Source organism: Anolis carolinensis, chromosome 2 (assembly GCF_035594765.1).
Source record: "Anolis carolinensis isolate JA03-04 chromosome 2, rAnoCar3.1.pri, whole genome shotgun sequence".
In the NCBI taxonomy this organism is placed as follows: Eukaryota; Metazoa; Chordata; class Lepidosauria; order Squamata; family Dactyloidae; genus Anolis; species Anolis carolinensis.
In genome coordinates, this window is record NC_085842.1 from 29,419,302 (window position 1) to 29,440,068 (window position 20,767).

The following is a 20,767-nucleotide window of genomic DNA, read 5'->3' on the forward strand; positions in this document are numbered from 1 at the left end:
ACAGATCAAGATGCAATGCATCATGTTGCCCCTCTTGCTTTGAATCAAGTTGGATGTATTCCCAGTCTGTCTCCCAGGCACTCAACAAGGGTAAGAGACTTGTTTCAGCAAATGTTGCATTAACCTGACTTTATCCATTTTGCTTTGCAGCATGGCTTCCAGGAGGAACACAGGTGACCCTAAGGGAAAGAGCCCAGTCAAGAAGATTCCAGCTAAGAGCTTTTCCTGTCCGGCAATGTCTTTGGATGATGATGACAGCACGGACTCATCCACATGCAATATGGAACATGTGCCTGCTTTAGAATGCCAAAGGGGCCCAGACCGTACATCAGCAGGCACCAACATAACAAAAGGTGTGTGATACTGTGCTCGGAATTTGCAGTGTAAGTAATCTGTTCCTGTAAATCTTGCAAATTTCAACATTTTTGCTCCATCTGTAGGGGGCCGACACTGTCAAGAATAGTTCCAAAGGGCACCCTCTCAAAACCGGCTCAAAAGAAAACCACACAGCTAAACAATTCCACCAGGCTTCCCAAAGGGCCCCAGCCCAATTACATAAACCCCTATAGTTTGCCTGCTAGTTGGTGAATTATCTTCATGTCATGGTGGCTAACTATGCACCCTCAGGTACTTTGGACTTCAGTTCCCAGAAATCCCAGCCAGCTTACCAGCTGTTAGGAATTGCGGGAGCTGAAGTCCAAAACATCTGAAGGACTACAATTTGAGAAAGTCTGATTTAAGAAATAGTTTTCAGTTTGGTTTTTGGATTCCCTGCAAGGGGAAACATAAACCTTGTATGGTTCGGAATTTATAGTCCATATGGGGCAAAGAGTATGTCATTAGGACTAAGATAAATAAGAACGTAAGAGAGTAGAGCCATACAACAATTCAGATGCGGGTCGTAAGTCGTGTCTCGGTAAATCTGTACGTATGACCCGACTTACAAAGTCAGAGCCAGCACACTGTTGAACATAAATGAATGAAAACATATATTTACAAAGTTTTTGTAAAAGTTTGTTATTTTTGTAAGTCTCCATGAGTCAGCTCATTTCTCAGTGCAAGTAAACTCTCCTGGGAGATGCAGCCAAAATGCTCTGTCACATGCTTTCCGCAACCTATCAGGGCTGAGGGAGAGGGGAAGAAAGGAGGCGATGCTGGCATTTCCTTTAAATGCAGGAGCCATGCTGCCTCTGTCTCTGTCGCCATTGTAGGAACTGGGAGAGAATTCGAGGGTAGCACAGGAGTTCAAATGTGTTCTTTAATGCTTTTGCATGCAGTAGCTTTTTAGCCTAGCAGCATAGGATTCCTTTTAGAATCATTTTAGCAGCAGCCAGCGAGCAGTTTACTGCTGCCACAGCTTAGAATCCTTTTAGAACCATATTTCTTTGTGCGTGATTTATTTTTTTCTGTTTAGGATTCATTTTGGGGGGTTTTTCCATTTTTTCCCTTTGGATTTCTTTAATTTAAAATTAATTAATTCTATTAACTGCTTCCTTAATTTTCTATTCTATTTTAATTCTAGTCTACCAACCAACCTGTTCCTTTCCTTTGCCATATTTTGGGGCAATTGTGGTACTACCAAGTACCAAATGAAGCTACCAACCTCTTTCTTGGCTTTCTAATATTGAAAATATATTATTGGTTCAAAAGTATAATTCTACAAAGTGCAGTGCTTGCTTAATTTTTTGTTTTCTAGGAGGAAAATTCCTTGCCAGGGTGCTGCTGCAGGGCCATATTACAAATATTTTGGGGTCAGTTGAGATTTCTAGTCTATCAACCAACTTGTTCCTTTCCTTTACCATATTTTAGTGTCAGCTGTAGTACTAGTGCAGTACAAATGTGGCAACTAACAAGTTTCATCTTGATAGCCATAAAAATGGAAAACCCAAAGTTCTCTGAGACTGAGAGAGAGTGACTCAGCCTAGGTGCTGAAATTTTTTAAATTATCTGAAAAATCAGTGTATGCGCAAATGTTTCTGAAACTTCAGAGGAATGATGCCCTCGTTGTGTTGTGAGTCGTGACATTGTAGAGAAATTTGAAGCATAGAATCATAGAGTTGGAAGAGACTTCATGGGCCATCCAGTCCAACCTCCTGCCAGGAAAATCGCATTCAAAGCACCCCCAATAGATGGCTATCCAGCCTCTACTTAAAAGGCTCCAAAAAGGGAGAGTCCACCACACTTCGGAGCAGAGAGTTCCACTGCTGAAAGGCTCTCACAGTTAGGAAGTTCTTCTTCATGTTCAGTTGAAATCTCCTTTCTTGTAGTTTGAAGCCATTATTCCATGTCCTAGTCTCCAGGGCTTGCTCCCTCCTCCCTATGACTTCCTCTCACATATTTATACATGGCCCTCATCATGTCTCCTCTCAGCCTTCTCTTCTGCAGGCTAAACATGCCCAGTTCATTAAGCCACTCCTCATAAGGCTTGTCCTCCAGACCCTTGATCATTTTAGTTGCCCTCCTCTGGACACATTCCAGCTTGTCAACATCTCCCTTAAATTGTGGGCACAGAATTGGACACAGTGTGATCCTCTATTCTGACCAAGGCTGAATATAGGGGGAGCATGACTTCCCTGGATCTAGACACTAGACTCCTATTTATGCAGGCGAAAATCCCATTGGCTTTTTTTTTTGCCGCCGCCGCCGCCGCCGCATCACATTGTTGGCTCATGTTTAACTTGTTGTCCACGTGGACTCCAAGATCATTTTCACACATACTGCTGTCAAGCCAGTCGATCCCCATTTTGTATCTTTGCATTTCATTTTTCCTGCCTAAATGGAGTATTTCATTTTGTTAGTTTCAGCCCATCTCTCTAATCTGTTAAGATCATTTTGAATTCTGCTCCTGAATTCTGGAGTATTAACTATCCCTCCCAATTTGGTGTCATCTGCAAACATGATGATCATGCCTTCTAGGCCTTCATCTAAGTCATTAACAAAGACACGGAACAGAATCGAGCCCAGGACAGAACCCTGCTTCTGGCACTCCATTTGTCACTTTTTCCAGGATGGAGAGGAAGCATTGGTGAGCACCCTTTGGATTCATTCACTTAGCCAGTTACAGATCCACCTAGCTGTTGTTTGCTTTCAGTTGTACATTTGAGATCTTCATCACTTTTCTTGAATAGATCTTCATTCAGTGGCCACTGTGAGCATCTCCTTCAGGAATTTTTAACTACCCAGCTGGGTGTTCCCCTGGCTCATGAGAAGACCGAGAGTTCATTGACCTTTTTGAATATTATTTATTTATTTATTTATTACATGCATTTATGCCCCGCCCTTCTTCCCGAGGGGACTCAGAGCGGCTTACCTTCTGCCACGAGGGCCAGCAACAAATATACTATAAAACAAAACAATTAAAACATGATAAAAACGTGATAAAAAGTATATAAAAATTAAAACGCTGCAAGGCAGCAATATTGCACCATTCTCGGTCATTCACTACTGCTACAATTACAGATTTGCGACCCGATTACATCAGCCAGTGAGCTTATTCGCTGAATGCCTGGGCGCAGAGCCAAGTTTTTAGTTTTCTTCTAAATTCCAGGAGGGAAGGGGTTTGCCAGATATCACTGGGGAGGGAGTTCCACAGCCGGGGAGCCACCACCGAGAAGGCCCTGTCCCTCGTCCCCACCAGTTAATTAAAATTAACACCATGCCTTAGGTTTCCTGTCTTCCAGAGCAAATGGTTACTGATCTGTTGGACAGAATTATTCAATTTTTGTATCACAGGAAGGTCACTCTTATGGAGTTCCAAGAATGTATAGGTCATTTGAACTTTGCATGGAGAATGGCAGTACTGAATAGAGCATTTTTGCAACATCTGTGTAATGCAGCACACAGGGTTTCATTTCCCCATCACTGATTTCAGTAAGGCCTTGACGAGGGCCCCTATGATCATGTTGCAAACTAAGTAGTGGGCTAGACAATACTACTATTGGGTGGATTTGTAATTGGCTAAGTGACTGAACCCAAAGAGTGCTCACCAATGGTTTCTCTTCATTCTGGAAAGAATGCACTAATGGTTTGCCACAGATTGCTGTCCTGGGTCCAGTGCTACTCAAAATCTTTATTGATGACTTGGATGAAGGTTTAGAGGGCATGTTGATCAGGTTTGCAGATGACAACAAATTGGGAGGGATAGCTAATACTCCAGAAACCAGGAACCAAATTCACAATGACCTTAACAGATTAGAGAACTGGGCAAACAATGTGATTCAGCAGCTTAAAAAGCTAATGGGATTTGGGACTTCATCAAAAGGTGTATAGTGTCTAGAGACCAGACATGAGCAAACTTGGGCACTCCAGGTGTTAGGAATTCAACTCCCACAATTCCTAACAGCTGGGAGCTGAAGTCCAAAACATCTGGAGGGCCCAAGTTTGCCCAAGCCTGGTCTAGATCAAAGGAAGTGCCCTTCTATTCTGCTTCACTTCAAATCACACTGTGTCCAATTCTGGGCCCCACAATTCAAGAAGGACATTGACAATTATTATTATTATTATTATTATTATTATTATTATTATTATTATTTTATTCTTATACCCCACCCCATCTCCCCAAAGGGACTCGGGGTGGCTTACATGGGGCCAAGCCCGAACAGAAAAATAAAACAAAACAATAAAACCAATAAACCAATAATCAAACAATAAAAGCAAGTCATAAAAACCATATACAAGATAAAATGTTAAAATCATGGATTAGGTTCAAAGAATCTAGGCCAAAGTGCTAAAAGTGCAAATAAATCATGTTCTCAAGGGAAGGAGGTTACTCAGCTATGGTGGCTATAAAGTGCCATTATAATACTGGGGAAGGCATTCACTGTAATGGACAACAGGTCGATCATACAGAGATCAGTCACCAAAAGCCTCCCGGAAGAGCCAAGTCTTCAGGCTCGTCCGAAAGGAGAGGAGGGTAGGGGCCTGCCTAATCTCCCCAGGGAGCGAGTTCCAGAGCCGGGGGGCCACAATGGAGAAGGCCCTCTCCCTCGTCCCCACCAGCCGTGATTGTGAAGGTGGTGGGAGTGAGAGGAGGGCCTCACCCGACGAGCAAAGAGGTCATGCAGGTTCATAGGGGGTGTTCCGTCCCCCAGGACGATGGTTTGCCTTACCTATTGGTCGTTTGTTTGTTTTCCCTCCTTTACATTTTGTTTGAGCCTCTGGCTGCAAAAGCCTAGGAAAAATGGCTTGGAATCTGCAAGAGCTGGCTGCAGTTTTCTTTGCAGTGATTGGTCAAAGAATGCAACATCTTAGGACCGCCCTTTTTACCAGGGTCTAGTCTCCATTTTGGAGCTTCATTCTGGCTATAGTCTTCCAACGTGCTGGAGCTGTGCAAGGCTAACTGGGACAAATCATCCTCAAAACCAGGCCAATCTAAGCCTATCCAAATTAGATAAGTATTGAATTATATTGATCTGGAATAGGAAATCTAGTTGGAGGAGCAGGGTTATTCTGTCGCTTCTAGAACTAATCTTTGCTGTAAAGATAGGGAAGGAAAGAGTTTCTCCTTCTAATATAGGCAGCGTGATTAGGGTATAGTGGTTTTATAATCACCTTTGCCTTCTGGAACCAGGGATAATTCTGCAACTAAAACCTATGGAAATTTGTTTCATTTTCTGCAACTTTAAGATCTGTGCCAGGTTTACAACCTTGTATGAATAAACATCCTTTTTTGAAGTTATCCAGACTCAGTCGTTCAATATCTATAGGACAGCTTATAGGGATTTGCAGTTCGCCCGGATAAAGGACAGCACGTTTCAGTTTTATAGTTTTTTATTGTCCGGCGGACGGCACAGTTTTGAGGTAGATCAGCGGTTTTTCCGCTTGAGCTAGCTTGCACGGCTTATAGTTTTTTATAGTTTAGGAAGTTTAGTTTAGGCCGCGGCTTTTCCGCCTGAGCTCAGTCTGCATACCTAAAGACTCTACCAGCGTCTGAGGCAGTGGAGCCCGCTCTCAGACCTGAAGGAGTCAAATAGTGGGGCTCTATTTCCTTGCTATTTGGCTCGCGTGTGCGCACGTGGCCCAGTGGCTTTCTGGGTTTGCACAGGCTGTGCAGTTCCCAGCAACGTCCAGGGCTCCCTCGGCGGTAGACCTCGAGCCGCGGAGCACCAGCGACAGTTCTTTGGCTGGCTCTGAGGCGTGAAGCCCACCAGAACCAGGCTAGAACCTGGACAGGCCTGGCAACGCTGCTGCGAGTTCGGCCGGAGCACTCGGCCGGCTTCGACCTACCTCATCGTCCTGCGGTGGTGACCTGCCTCATCGTCCTGCGGTGGTGACCTGCCTCATCGCCTGGCGGTGGTGACCTGCCTCATCGTCCTGCGGTGGTGACCTGCCTCATCGTCCTGCGGTGGTGACCTGCCTCATCGTCCTGCGGTGGTGACCTGCTTCATCGTCCTGCGGTGGTGACCTCCCTTCACAGCGGGGAGGAGGCGTCTTTTCTCTCCTCCTTTCCAAAGCCAGCCTCGGTGCTCCTTCGGCGGCAGGCCTCGAGCCGCAGAGCACGAGGTGCTTGAAAATTTGGCGAAGTCGCCATTTTGGCAGTTTACGTCACTCGGGCAAGGGAGGTATCAAGTGGCAAGTTGCTGTCAGTTGGCATTTTGCAGCTTGCCCACTAAAATCTGGCGCCAAAGGTCACAATCTTTGTAAAGTATAGTTACTTAGTGATATATATTGCTATGGTTAAGTGTTGTGCATTGTATTATATATTGCATTTGCTTTTATTGTAAATTTACTTGCTGGTATGTTGTATTTGCTTTTGTTGTAAATTTACTTGCTATTAAGAATACATAATGTCTATGCAATTTCAAGATGATACAGATGGTATACCTCCTTCTGAGGCTGAAAGTAGGAATGAAAGGCCCCAAAGGATAAAGCACCCTTCAGCCAAGATGCTAGCCCATCTAATAGGTGAAAAGGAGCTCCTCCATGTGAGGTTAGGTTCGGCATGGGAGCGAATTGTAACATTGATGGACAGAATTGAGAGCTTGGGTATTACAAGGGTGCCATCCATATTACAGACCGACCTTGAAGAGACCTTCGGTCTCTGGAGGGGTTTGGTGTCTAAGATAGTCCAGGTCCTCGAGCGCATTAACGCCAAGGATTCAGAGTTAGAAATAGTGAGTGTCTTAGCTGACACTAATGAGAAAGAAAATAAGGTGAGGGCAATTCTAGATGCCTTGGAATTTAGTTCTCCACCTGTTAATCTAAGGTCTGAGCCAAAAGGAAATCAGTCTTCCTTATGCAGCCATGAGACCAATCTTTTAAAATCACCTGCTGTGGCACTTAGTCTTAAGTCCAACCGCTCTAGCCAGGTATCTAAGCTAAGGGAGTGTGCATCATCGAAACATAGCCACTCTAGCAAGTCTTCTGCTGCTGGGAGTGCCATCTCTTCCCTAGCTGCCTTGCACATTAAGGAGGCTGCACGTCTGGAGCTAAAGAGCAAGGTAGCGGGGGCGGAGGCTGATGCTAAGGCAGCTGATCTCACCCTTCCCTTTAAAGAAGAAGAGCAACGACTGCAAATAGAACAGGCCCGTAGACAAAGCGAAATGCAAATAGAACAGGCCCGTAGACAAAGCAAAATGCAAATGGAACAGGCCCAAAGGCAAGGTGAAATAGAAATGCTTAGAATAAGGATGGATGCTACTGCCAAAAAGGTAAGGGCTGAGACTTTGGCCAAGGCCCTAATTGAGCCACTCACAGAAGAAAATGTAAGTCAGTTGCCGAAGCAGGACCCTTCTTCCAAGGTGCTTGTGCATCTTAATAGCTTAAACAGCCAGTTTTCGGATGAGGAACAGGAAGACTTCTCTCCTTACCCAGAGCAGGGCCCCAAAGTCACTTTTGAGTTTCCTGCAGAGCAGAGCGTCATAGCGGGGAGCTCACCCTTGCCCGAGCTACCTGTGCCTCCTGCTAAATCCCTAGGTCAGTCAATCAGGGCCTCAAGGCCAAGTGCTAGTTGGCCCTTACAGACAGCTGCACAGGGAGCCACCGATTCGTCAGTGGTCGATGTCATCCCTCCAAGAGGCCAAAGGTTGACGCAAGGTGCACGGTGGGAGTCCACTCCACAACAGCAAACTCCTCAATTGTTCCCTTCGACGCCAGAGTCCCAGCTTGTCTCCATCATCAGAAGCCCCAGAAGAGATCTTAAGGACAAGGGTGTCGAAAAGTTTTCGGACAAGCCTGAGGAATTTCTTCTCTGGAAGGCCACCTTCCAGAGAGCAATCAGAGACTTAAAGTTATTGCCTGAGGAAGAACTGACTCTTCTGGCTGCATGGTTGGGCCCAGCCTCATCCTCACAAGTTAAGAAGATCTACGCAGCCCACGTAGCCGATCCCGACAAAGCCCTGGAAAAGGCCTGGGCCAGGTTGCAGCAGAGGTATGGGGCCAGCACAGAGATTGAAGCATCTCTTATGGACAAGCTCCAAAGGTTCCCAGCTTTGAAACTCAAAGACTTCAAACTCTTGTGGGACCTCAGCGATCTCCTTACGGAATTAGAGTCGGCCAAGGAGAATCCAGAACTGCCCGGTTTGAAGTGCCTCGATCAGCACCTGTCCCAGAGGCAGATCTTGACCAAGCTGCCCTTCACTTTGCAAGAACGCTGGGGACAGGAGGTCTTCAACTACAAGGAGGCCCACTCCCAGGCATACCCTCCATTTTCTCATTTGGTCCAGTTCATCACCAGGGCGGCCAGAGAAAGGAATGATCCGCAGACGGGCCTCCCCACCTTATACCAAGGGACCCATCCAGGGAAGGCATCTGAAGTGGACAAGAAACCACCTAGAGAGGCCAATAGACCTGTCAGCGTAAAGGCAGTCGAAACTCAACACAAGACTGATGAACCCAGGTCGGAGGTAAAAGAGTTGCTTTGCCCTATCCACCAAAAGCCTCACAGCTTGGCCAACTGCAGGGAGTTTAGTAGAAAGTCATACAAAGAAAGGCAACAGCTAGTTCAAAAGCAGGGAATCTGCTTTAGATGCTGTGGAGCAACTCCACACTTTGCGTCCAACTGCAAAGAAAACGTCAAGTGTGAGAAATGCAACAGCCTCAAGCATTGCACCGCAATGCACAACTCCAGTGTCATCTCCCACCCCAAAGGGAACGTTTCACCAAAAGAAAAGTCAGCAGTCGAAGACACCGACAAGCCAGTCGTACCAGAGATGCAGGTGGAGGTTTCAGCAGTCGCCTGTACAGAGCTGTGTTCTGACTCGCACCAGTACAGAGTTTGTCATCCTATCTGCCTAGCGGATGTATATCCAGCCAAGAGCCCTTGGCTTAGAAAGAGACTCTATGTGGCCCTGGATTCACAGAGCGACGCCTCCCTGGCTACTCCAGAGTTCTTCCGCATGTTTGACCTTAAAACCAAGATGGTTGACTACACTATGACTACGTGTGCAGGAAAAAAGAAGTTGCAGGGTCGCATAGCATCTGGCTTTGTTGTCTCCTCTTGCGACCAGAAGAGGCAGTTCAAGTTGCCAGACCTGATTGAGTGTTCCTCCATCCCTCGGAACAAAAAACAAATTGTAACTAGAGAAGTTGTGGAGGCTCATCCACATTTGCGACGATTAAAGAATGCCATACCTGCTTTCCGTCCAGATGTGGACATTGCCCTTCTGCTTGGTGCGGACTGTCCGAACTTGTTCTATGTGAACGACCAAGTTAAGGGACCTCCAGGGGCGCCCATTGCTCAGCTGCTACCACTAGGCTGGACAGTTACAGGCCCAGTGTGCATAAACAAGATGCACCCACCATCGTCGTTGGACTCCAATCAAGCACAGGTGCTTAAAGGTGGACGTCCTACACTTGTGCGCAGTTGCCTAAGTCACATCTCAGTCTACTGCCAAGCAATAACTCCAGAGTATTCCTCCATCTTCAAAGTCTCTGAGAGAGACGAAGCCACAGCGCTCTCGAAAGATGAGCAAAGGTTTTCGGACATTATGAATGCTCAAGTCTCACGAAGTCCAGAGGTGAAAGTTTGCAAGATGACCACAGAAATCAAGATGGGCCAAAGATCTTGCCTGGAACCACACCGTTTTGAATGTTTTTCGGAGTGGCACAGTCTTCTTAGAGCAGTTGCTAGGCTTATACATCGTTTAGCTTGCAAAGATAGTGAGCCTTTACAGGTCCAGGATATGATAAAGGCTAAGAGCGTCATATTCAAGTCAGTACAGAGATCTGCTTTCAAGCAGGAAATAGCTAGGCTAGAGCAAGGGCTCAACATCCCTAATCAAAGTCTTCTAAATGAGTTAAACCCATTTCTAGACAAGGAGGGTATTTTGAGAGTTGGAGGAAGGTTAGCCAAAGCTAAACTCAAGGCGTGCATAAAAAACCCCATCATCATACCCCCTAATAGTCACACTGCATTGCTGCTCGTTCGGCATCACCATGAAAGGATCCATCATCAGGGTAGAACTCTAACTGAGGCAGCCCTTAGAAATGAAGGTCTGTGGGTAGTTAATGCCAAAAGGTTGGTCAACAGTTGTATTTTCAAATGTGTTAAATGCAGGCGCCTTAGGCGAAACTGTCAAAGTCAGTTGATGGCAGAACTACCTCAGGATAGGACTTTGACAGACCCACCCTTTTCCCATGTGGGAATCGATGTGTTTGGTCCTTGGGAGGTTGTCACTAGGAAAACCAGGGGTGGTGTTGTAAATAACAAGAGGTGGGCAGTTTTGTTTACTTGTTTAGTAATACGAGCTGTCCATATAGAAGTCATAGAAGGGATGGACACTTCATCATTTTTAAACGCATTAAAAAGGTTCATAGCCCTCAGAGGGCCAATTAAGTCAATTCGGTCGGACTGTGGCACCAATTTTGTAGGTGCGACCAAAGAACTCAATTGTGTGTCTAGGTTTGGGAGAGACCCAAAGGTTCAGAACTTTACGAATACTGAACAAATTATGTGGACTTTCAATGTTCCTCACGCCTCCCATATGGGTGGTGTTTGGGAGAGGATGATTGGTATTAGTCGCAAAATCCTTAATGCCATGTTTTTGAGTCATAGGTCATTGACGCATGATGTTTTGGTGACACTTATGGCGGAAGTTACCGCAATTATCAACAACCGGCCGCTGGTTCCCCTTACCAGTGACCCTGAGAACTTACAACCACTGACTCCTACACTTATTTTGACACAAAAGGTGCCAGGATGGAAGGACATCATGTTGCCAGTTCCGGACGGAACTCACCGTGCCCTGTGGAAACAGGTGCAGTCCTTGGCCAACCACTTTTGGAAAAGGTGGAAAGCTGAGTACTTAAGCCAGCTTCAAGCTAGAAGAATCTGGCAAAGCCCACAGGACAACATTGAGGTTAACAACGTTGTGTTGTTAAAGGACAAAGACTTGCCCCGCCATGCGTGGCCCATGGGCATTGTATTAAAGACCTTTCCTTGCCCGGACGGTAAGGTCAGGAAAGTTCAATTAAAGACTTGCAACAGAGACAAAGTGTCCATTTTGGACAGACCAATTAGTGACCTCGTGTTGCTTATTGGAGATGTTTAAAGTTCTAGTGTTTGTATTGTTGTGTATACAAAGGTGTTTGTATGTTTTTGATTGGTAAATTCCCATATCCTGGGAATTTAGCGGGGAGTGTTCCGTCCCCCAGGACGATGGTTTGCCTTACCTATTGGTCGTTTGTTTGTTTTCCCTCCTTTACATTTTGTTTGAGCCTCTGGCTGCAAAAGCCTAGGAAAAATGGCTTGGAATCTGCAAGAGCTGGCTGCAGTTTTCTTTGCAGTGATTGGTCAAAGAATGCAACATCTTAGGACCGCCCTTTTTACCAGGGTCTAGTCTCCATTTTGGAGCTTCATTCTGGCTATAGTCTTCCAACGTGCTGGAGCTGTGCAAGGCTAACTGGGACAAATCATCCTCAAAACCAGGCCAATCTAAGCCTATCCAAATTAGATAAGTATTGAATTATATTGATCTGGAATAGGAAATCTAGTTGGAGGAGCAGGGTTATTCTGTCGCTTCTAGAACTAATCTTTGCTGTAAAGATAGGGAAGGAAAGAGTTTCTCCTTCTAATATAGGCAGCGTGATTAGGGTATAGTGGTTTTATAATCACCTTTGCCTTCTGGAACCAGGGATAATTCTGCAACTAAAACCTATGGAAATTTGTTTCATTTTCTGCAACTTTAAGATCTGTGCCAGGTTTACAACCTTGTATGAATAAACATCCTTTTTTGAAGTTATCCAGACTCAGTCGTTCAATATCTATAGGACAGCTTATAGGGATTTGCAGTTCGCCCGGATAAAGGACAGCACGTTTCAGTTTTATAGTTTTTTATTGTCCGGCGGACGGCACAGGGGGAAATGCGATATCGAAGGTAGGTGGGTCCCAAACCGTTTAGGGCTTTGTAGGTGATAACCTGCACCTTGAATTGGTCCTGGAAAATAAACGGCAGCCAATGGAGCTCCTTAAACAGTGGCGTTGAATGCGCCTTGTAATTTGCTCCAGTTAGAAACCTGGCTGCCAAGCGCTGTGCTAGTTGCAGTTTCCGGGCCGTCTTCAAAGGCAGCCCCACGTAGAGTACATTGCAGTAATCCAGTCTAGAGGTAACTAAGGCATGGACCACCCTGGTCAGATCTGACTTCTCGAGGTATGGTCGCAGCTGGCACACAAGTTTTAATTGTGCAAAGGCCCTCCCAGCCACGGCCGACACCTGAGCTTCAAGTGTCAGCGGCAAGTCCAGGAGGACCCCCAAGCTGCGGACCTGCGCCTTCAGTGGGAGTGCGACCCCGTCAAGCACAGGTTGCCACCCAATACCCAGATCATGACTGACCTGGAGGACCTCTGTCTTGTCAGGATTAAGTTTCAGCTTGTTTGCCCTCATCCAGGCCAACACAGCGGCCAGACACTGGTCCAGTATCCGAGGGGCTTCCTTGGATTTAGGTGGAAAAGAGTAGTAGAGTTGGGTGTCATCCACGTAGAGATGGCACCGAACTCCAAAACTCCGGATGACCTCGCCCAACGGTTTCATGTAGATATTAAAAAGCATAGGCCCAGAAATAATGAATCCCTGTAAGAAGCAGCTTAAAGAGTTGGGTATTTTTAGCCTGAAGAAGAGAAGGTTGAGAGAAGATATGATAGCCATGTTTAAATATTTGAAATAATGTCTTAAGGAAGACATGTTTTTAAGGAAGACATGTTTTTGCTGCCCTGGAGAATAGGACTCAGAGCAATGGTTTAACAGGAAAGGAGATTCCACATTAGGAAGAACTTTCTGACTGTAAGAGCTGTTCAACAGCAAAATTCTCTTCCTTGGGGTATAGTGGAAACTTTTAAACAGAGGCTGGATGCCCATCTGTTGGGGTTGCTTTGATTGTGGCTTTCCTACATGGCAGGGGGTTGGACTGGATGGCCCATGTCATCTCTTCTAACCCCATGATTCTATGATTCTCCCTGTGTGTTAAGGCAATCAAGGAGTAGGTGAATGGAACTGTCCTCAAAGCAGTCTTGGAACTTTGAACTTCACTTGGGACGGCACAATTTGGGATTAAAATCCTGCTTTCCTAATGGGCTGTCCTGGGAGCAACTTGATGAAAGTACGGTTTCTCTCAGGGGACTCAGTTGTTTCCATCTGAGATAGCTGGGTAGGAGATCTGGAAAAGACCAACTGCCCCAGTATATCTCGCATTAAGTTGATCCCTCTATAGTTACCTTAGAGCAATTCATGAAGTAAGTTTTAAATTTAATAAAAATTTTCCTTAGGTAACCCATATGGTTGTTTAGTTGCCTTACCTCATTGGTTGGTGAGAAATTCATAATCTGAACTCGTGTCAAATTACAATTTTTTAAAAAAAGGTTTTTGTTTAAAACTTATGAATACATTGCTAGTGAAACAAGTTTCATATTTGTTAATGGAGATGAGTTGGGACAATAAATTATTTTTGTTTATTTTCTCCCCTTGCAATATAGAAGATATTTTAAGGATGATAGTGGCAGCTATTGGAGTTTTTCTTGCTATTGTCATTGCCTTCCTCTATCTAGAAGGTAAGTTGCCCAGTATTTGTGGTTTCTACCTTAAAAATTGTCTTCACTTTTGGATCCCATGATGTTGCTTCTCCTTAATCTGTCAGACAGAATGTATCTGTGTTCCATAGTTCAACATTGGCATGAGATCCCAGATTCACTGTGCGTTGGCTCCTGGTTGTCTTCATGACATTCCTGTACTTTTGGTGAATATTGTGGGTTATCCTTGATTAATCCAGCTTTGCTTCACATCAGGCAAAGTTGGGAATGCTCCAGAATGTGTTTGAAAATAGGGAGTATCCTGCAGCTTTGAGATAACATGGAAGGCTGGATCTAGTCCAATTGAGACCAATTTATTGTCCACATAGGACACTGCTACCTTCACATTTTCCCTGCTATCATCTGCACAACAAAGAGGGGATGGATCAGCGATGTGCCATCACTGTTGCCATGCCCAGCTGGCTACAGAACCCTTATGTGAGGTCCTGGCTGTTGTGGATATGTTATTCTGACATTAGCAAGGAGATCCATATGAGGAAGGAGGAGGAGAGGTGATCGACATGGGATGCTTGCAAGAGCGAGATGACTGTGACACCAATCACAGTGACACAATCTTTGCTAGATTGGAATCCAACCTCTGCTATTGTTTTCAGTCTTTATGCATGCTTGGTTCAGCATGGGACCAACTCAGATACAGCAGGGACTGTGGAAATAGTTGGAAGTTTCTTTGGTTTTCCATTTCAATCTTGGGGTGTTGTGTGATTTCTAGCCTGTATGGCTGTGTTCTAGCAGCATTTTCACTGTCTTTTTGCCTGCATCTGTGGGTGGCATCTTCAGAGGATCCACAGATACAAGCAAATTTCAGGAGAAAATGCTGCTAGAACAAGGTCATGCAGCCCAGAAACCACATAACACCCCAGTGATTCTGACTATGAAAGCCTTTTACAATACATTTCAGTCTTGTTTAGTAGTGTGTTAGGAAGTGTATAGTCTAACACCTGTTGCCTTTTTCTGCACTAGCATCTTATCGATGGCATAAGCAGCAAGTATCTGGACCAGCCTGTCCCTATGATTGGATTGGGTATCGTGGAAGATGCTACTTCTTTTCAACAGAAACAAGAAATTGGACTTCTAGCCAGAACTTCTGTTTATCACATGGGGCCCACCTGCTCAATTTCAATCCTATCGAAGAAAAGGTAAGGGGTCTAAACAGAGTTTGTTTGCATCCACATTGCACTTTCCATGGAGTAAAAGGCTTTTCTCACAAAGCTACTTATACTCAGTTTCCAAGGATCTTTCTCTCTGCCACAGCCTATCTCATTCAGAAAAATTATTCACCTTTTGGTGTTTATGATGCTGAGTGAGCTGCTTTGTTATCTATACACACAAACGACTGTCTATGTACAAAGAAAATGTGTCCAAATGACATATATTGTTACAGTTCCCCGTACAAAGCTCAATTTGGCCGTACCCGACAAAATGAAAAGGAGCAACAGCTCTAACACAAAAGTTGTTCAAGTCTGGTATTGGTTCCAATACATATAGGCTTCAGGGATACAGTCAATGAAAATATCTTCCAAACAGATGGTTGGTCATGTTGCTGTATACTGGATTGAAGAAAATAATGATGGAGCACCGCTCTCAAAAAAGTCTTCAAAAGTAAAGTCCAAATAAAGTCCCAAGTCTACAGGGGTCCCGGGTATTTTTGACCCTGTTTCAGGGAAAAACCCCTTCTTCAGGAGTTGTTAAACTCAGCAACAATGAATTTCTATATAGTGCTAAATGCTTTCACTGAGTGACTCTGCTTGTGGTGATTTCAACTGCGAGTCTGTTGACTCACAGGGTTTTTCCCTGAAACAGGGTCAAAAATACCCGGGACCCCTGTAGACTTGGGACTTTATTTGGACTTTACTTTTGAAGACTTTTTTGAGAGCGGTGCTCCATCATTATTTTCTTCAATCCAGTATACAGCAACATGACCAACCATCTGTTTGGAAGAACTGTAACAATATATGTCATTTGGACACATTTTCTTTGTACATAGACAGTCGTTTGTGTGTATAGATACTTTACAAGTATTCTGGGACTTTGTATAGTGAGCTGCTTTGTTAAACAGAAACATCTGAAAATTAAGCAGGGATTTGAAAACTGTTCTCCTGATGTCCTGAGGAACATCTAAACCAAACAAGTAATGCAAGATGGAAGCACCAGAGGAAGAAGCAAGTTGACTGTGCATCTGATCACAAGTCAAGTTCAGTATCTGGGTGGAGGCTGAGCAATGCTTATACACACACCAGAGAGTTCAGCTCCAACCCAGTTCCAGGATTTGCAGTATTCATGGCTTCACAGCCATGGACGATTCCAGATTTTATTTTTCAGAGGCTTCTACTCTAATGTGTTTGTGTAGATCACTGGAGTGCCTGTACTTTAACTGGTTTCACTATGTGATGTAGCTTACATCTATGTGCACTGATGAACTTTTTTTTCGTGTCAAGAGCGACTTGAGAAACTGCGAGTCACTTCTAGTGTGAGAGAAATGACGGTCTGCAAGGACGTTGTCCAGGGATGCCCGAATGTATTACCATCCTGTGGGAGGCTTCTCTCATGTCACCACATGATAAGCTGGAGCTAATAGATGGGAAGTCACCCTGCTCCCCGGATTCGAACCGCCAACCTTTAGGTCAGCAATTCTGCCAACACACGGGTTTAAGACATTGCACCACTGGGGGCTCCACTGCTGCACATTACAGGCCCTATTCCAGATAATCCTTTGATTTTGTTTATCCCAGTTTAAGGCCTCTAATATATGGTCCTGTGCTCATTTCTCACTGAAAAGACCACATTTTCAAAATTCCTTCAGTCCACATTAAGTTGTCAATATAGATATGCCTCTAGTCCAATCCTGAAATACAACAACCAACTGGCTCTCCTACCTATGTCCCTTAGGTATCTCACATAGCATATGCCCAATGCAGCCCTCTTGTGACTGCAAGAAGGACCACTATTTTTCTTCTCATCAACTGCCCACCCCCACCAAGTAAGAGCAATCACTGCCATGAAACCTACAACTCCCATGAAACCTAACCTGCCTGGGCAATGGTCAAAATAGGACCTGTCAATATTTGAAGTGCCACAGTCTCTTTGTTTCTACCATAGAAAGATTAAAAAGAGGATCATTTCCCACTGATTTAGGTTAAAATCTGATTTGATACACCTCCTAGAATCATAGAATAGTAGAGTTGGAAGAGACCCCATGGGCCATCCAGTCCAACCCCCTGCCAAGAAGCAGGAAATCGCATTCAAAGCACCCCCGACAGATGGCCATCCAGCCTCTGCTTAAAAGCCTCCAAAGCCACCACAGCCCGGGGGAGAGAGTTCCACTGCCGAACAGCCCTCACAGTGAGGAAGTTCTTCCTGATGTTCAGGTGGAATCTCCTTTCCTGTAGTTTTAAGCCATTGTTCCGTGTCCTAGTCTGCAGGGCAGCAGAAAACAAGCTTGCTCCCTCCTCCCTATGACTTCCCCTCACGTATTTGTACATGGCTATCATGTCTCCTCTCAGCCTTCTCTTCTGCAGGCTAAACATGCCTAGTTCTTTAAGCCACTCCTCATAGGGCTTGTTCTCCAGACCCTTGATCATTTTAGTTGCCCTCCTCTGGACACTTTCCAGGTTGTCAACATCACCCTTCAAGAATTGGACGCAGTATTCCAGATGTGGTCTGACCAAGGCAGAATAGAGGGGTAGCATGACTTCCCTGGATCTAGATGCTATACCCCTATTGATGCAGGTCAGAATCCTGTTGGCTTTTTTCGCTGCCGCATCATATTGTAGGCTCATGTTAAACTAGTTGTCCACAAGGACTCCAAGATCATTTTCACAAGTACTGCTGTCGAGCCAGGCGTCCTCCATTCTGTACCTTTGCATTCCATTTTTTCTGCCGAAGTGGAGTATCTTGCATTTGTCCCTGGTGAACTTCATTTTGTTAGTTTTGGCCCATCTCGCTAGTCTGTTAAGATCGTTTTGAATTCTGCTCCTGTCTTCTGGAGTGTTAGCTATCCTTCCCAGTTTGGTGCCGTCTGCAAACCTAATGATCATGCCTCGATGATCCTGACACATAAAACAGAAACCGCAGGATTGCACTGGTTTCTAAAGTGGCTCTTCATCAAACAGAATGATCTTAGTGTCATAGGATGCTTTTAACCTATATGGGGGACGGAGACCAATGGCAGACATCACAAAAGCTTGTGTGACAACAAGGAGCATTGCCAAACACTTCCACCCCAACATGGGAGGCTTCCTGTGTTGTGCTGGCTCCAATGGAGCCAGCACAGGATCTTCCCAATCTCCCACTATGCGATGGGGAAATTGTCATGTAGAGGGAGCTGCGTGCAGGGTGACAGATTTGCCCCACTACTGCCTCTTTCCTCGCAGAAGCCCAGCAACACAGGACACTTTGCCTTGGTTTTCTATGGGGTCATAAATCTAAAAGCATTCTGGCTGGCATCACGTTAGTGACATACTCACATATGCTACATATGTGGTGGCAAGTTCCACATTGGATAGGGCTTGGAGTGTTTGTAACATGTCCTTGTACCCCATCCAAAAACCTCCCAGTGCCACGCAGCTGTCAGGATCCAGACACAGCCCTTGCTACTCTCATTTACCAGTAGAGAAGAGAAGGATAATAGGGACAACTTCTTTATCTCTGGAGGGAAGTAAGAATCAGATATATTCCCTTTGATTTGGCAGCTGCCAGGTGAAGGAGGGAACATGAAAATGTATGTGCTGGACTGAAGACTGAGGTCTGCTGTGGCAGTCCATTATATGCCTCCAGTGTAGTCAATGTACTGTGTTGGGATGTAGAAGCGGACCTTTGTAGCTGTAACATCTCAGTTGTTACATGCCATATCTTGGAGGTGACAATGTGGTGAGAATGAAAGAATGAAGGTTTTGGCTAAAGGAACTGAGCTTTTCAGCCATGGAATTTATCTTGGTAAAATGATAAATAAGAAACATGAGCTGCAACAAGTCTTCATTTCTATAACATAACCAGAAACTGATTACACACAAGCACCACCCAGTTTTCCCTTACATTATTGTTGCAGTTTATTTCTTCATGATGGATATTACAAGAACTGAAGAGACAAAGGTGATCTGCCTTCTGTTGTGATGTGGCTGGTTTTAGAAGTGTGCTCAACCAAAAAATAATCTGTTACCCGCTCCCTAGGTGTTTGTACCTTTGTGAAACATGCAAACAGGTGTTTTCAGTGGTCTGGCCATGAGTAAAGATGGTCTAACTGGGATACCATCACCATCCAAAATTTTACCATTTTATATAAAGGATGCCATTTTACTGAGCCAAAGTTTTTAATGGGACTTGAGCATCCACAGACTTTGGTATCCATGGTGAGTCCTAGAATCAAACCCTTGTGGATGCCTAGGACCCTCTGTACTCCAAAAGTGAATAATCTTCAAACCTATTTTCACTGATATTATGTTTAATATTTTGTTAGTGTGCTGAAATTATTTATTTGGATTGCTATGAGTTTTTCGGAGTTTATGGCCATGTTCCAGTAGCATTCAGTAGGAAAGAATGCTACTGAAACATGGCCATACAGCCCGAAAAACTCACAGCAACCTAGTGGTTCCAGCCATGAAAGCCTTTGGCATCACATTATTTTTAATGTTTTAAACTCTAATAAAATCTTCTTCATACATGGTGGGGTTGAGATAATAATAATAATAATAATAATAATAATAATAATAATAATAATAATAATAATAATAGAATTTAAAATTTAAAGTAATAAATCTGCCCATGCTGAGCTATGTGCCAGCATTGACTTGTGACATCTTCTGGTTGTCATACTAGACCTTGAGTGATCTGGTGATGTAACCCAGAAAAGGGAATTTGGTATCCCTTCACACTGTTTTAGGACTGATGCTCCCAGTAGGCTTAGCCAGCCTAGCCTATGATGAGTAATGCTGCACGTTGTCATCTACCTGCACATAAAAGACCACCTGACTCCTGCCCAGAATCTTTTCTGATGGAAACTGAGAGAAAGAACACTCATTTTATGTAATTTGAACAAGAGTTTGTAAAATTTTAAAGAATGCTACATAACAAATGTTGCATGAATATTGGAAGTCTGCTCTGTTAACAACAATCCTGTCTAATTTTAAAGGAGTTTGTGATGCGTTACAGAGGCAAAACTTCGTTTTGGATTGGCCTCAGCCGAGACCCAGGCCAGCCATGGAAATGGACAAAAGGAGAAACTTCCATGTAAGTCCCCCTCTTATTTCAGAGTTTGGTTATGGAATTTATTGTAGAATTCAACTTATCCTTTGAAGCAAGGAGACAGGAAGACCACAGTTTCAGTTTCAACAGTTTATTCTTGGCCAAGGGAGGGAGCAAGATTGTTTTCTGCTTCCCTGTAGACTAGTACGCGGAACAATGGCTTCAAACTTCAGGGAGATTTCTCCTGAACATTAGGAAGAACTTCCTCACTGTGAGAGCTGTTCAGCAGTGGAACTCTCTGCCCCGGAGTGTGGTGGAGGCTCCTTCTTTAGAGGCTTTTAATCAGAGGCTGGATGGCCATCTGTCAGGGTGCTTTGAATGCAATTTTCCTGCTTCTTAGCAGGGAGTTGGACTGGATGGCCCGTGAGGTCTCTTCCAACTCTACTATTCTATGATTCTATGACAGCCCCAACTCTCGCTGACAAAGTAAACTGTAACACTCTGTAATGGGTGGACCCACCCTTTATAGAATTCTTTAGACATGCACAGTTTATATCACACATAAGTTTC

At 44.6% G+C, this 20,767-nt stretch overlaps 1 protein-coding gene across 2 annotated transcripts in view; it reads left to right on the forward strand.

Annotated features, from left to right (window-relative positions):
- LOC103278033 (C-type lectin domain family 2 member A) overlaps positions 1-20,767 on the forward strand; it is a 31,067-nt gene that overhangs the window by 4,562 nt on the left and 5,738 nt on the right. For both annotated transcript variants that reach the window (XM_062969542.1, XM_062969543.1), the window contains exons 2-5: positions 151-353; positions 13,907-13,981; positions 14,981-15,156; positions 20,145-20,242. In XM_062969542.1, the coding sequence (XP_062825612.1) occupies positions 152-353; positions 13,907-13,981; positions 14,981-15,156; positions 20,145-20,242 (551 nt within the window). In that variant the 5' untranslated portion in view covers position 151. The remainder of the gene's footprint in view (positions 1-150; positions 354-13,906; positions 13,982-14,980; positions 15,157-20,144; positions 20,243-20,767) is intronic.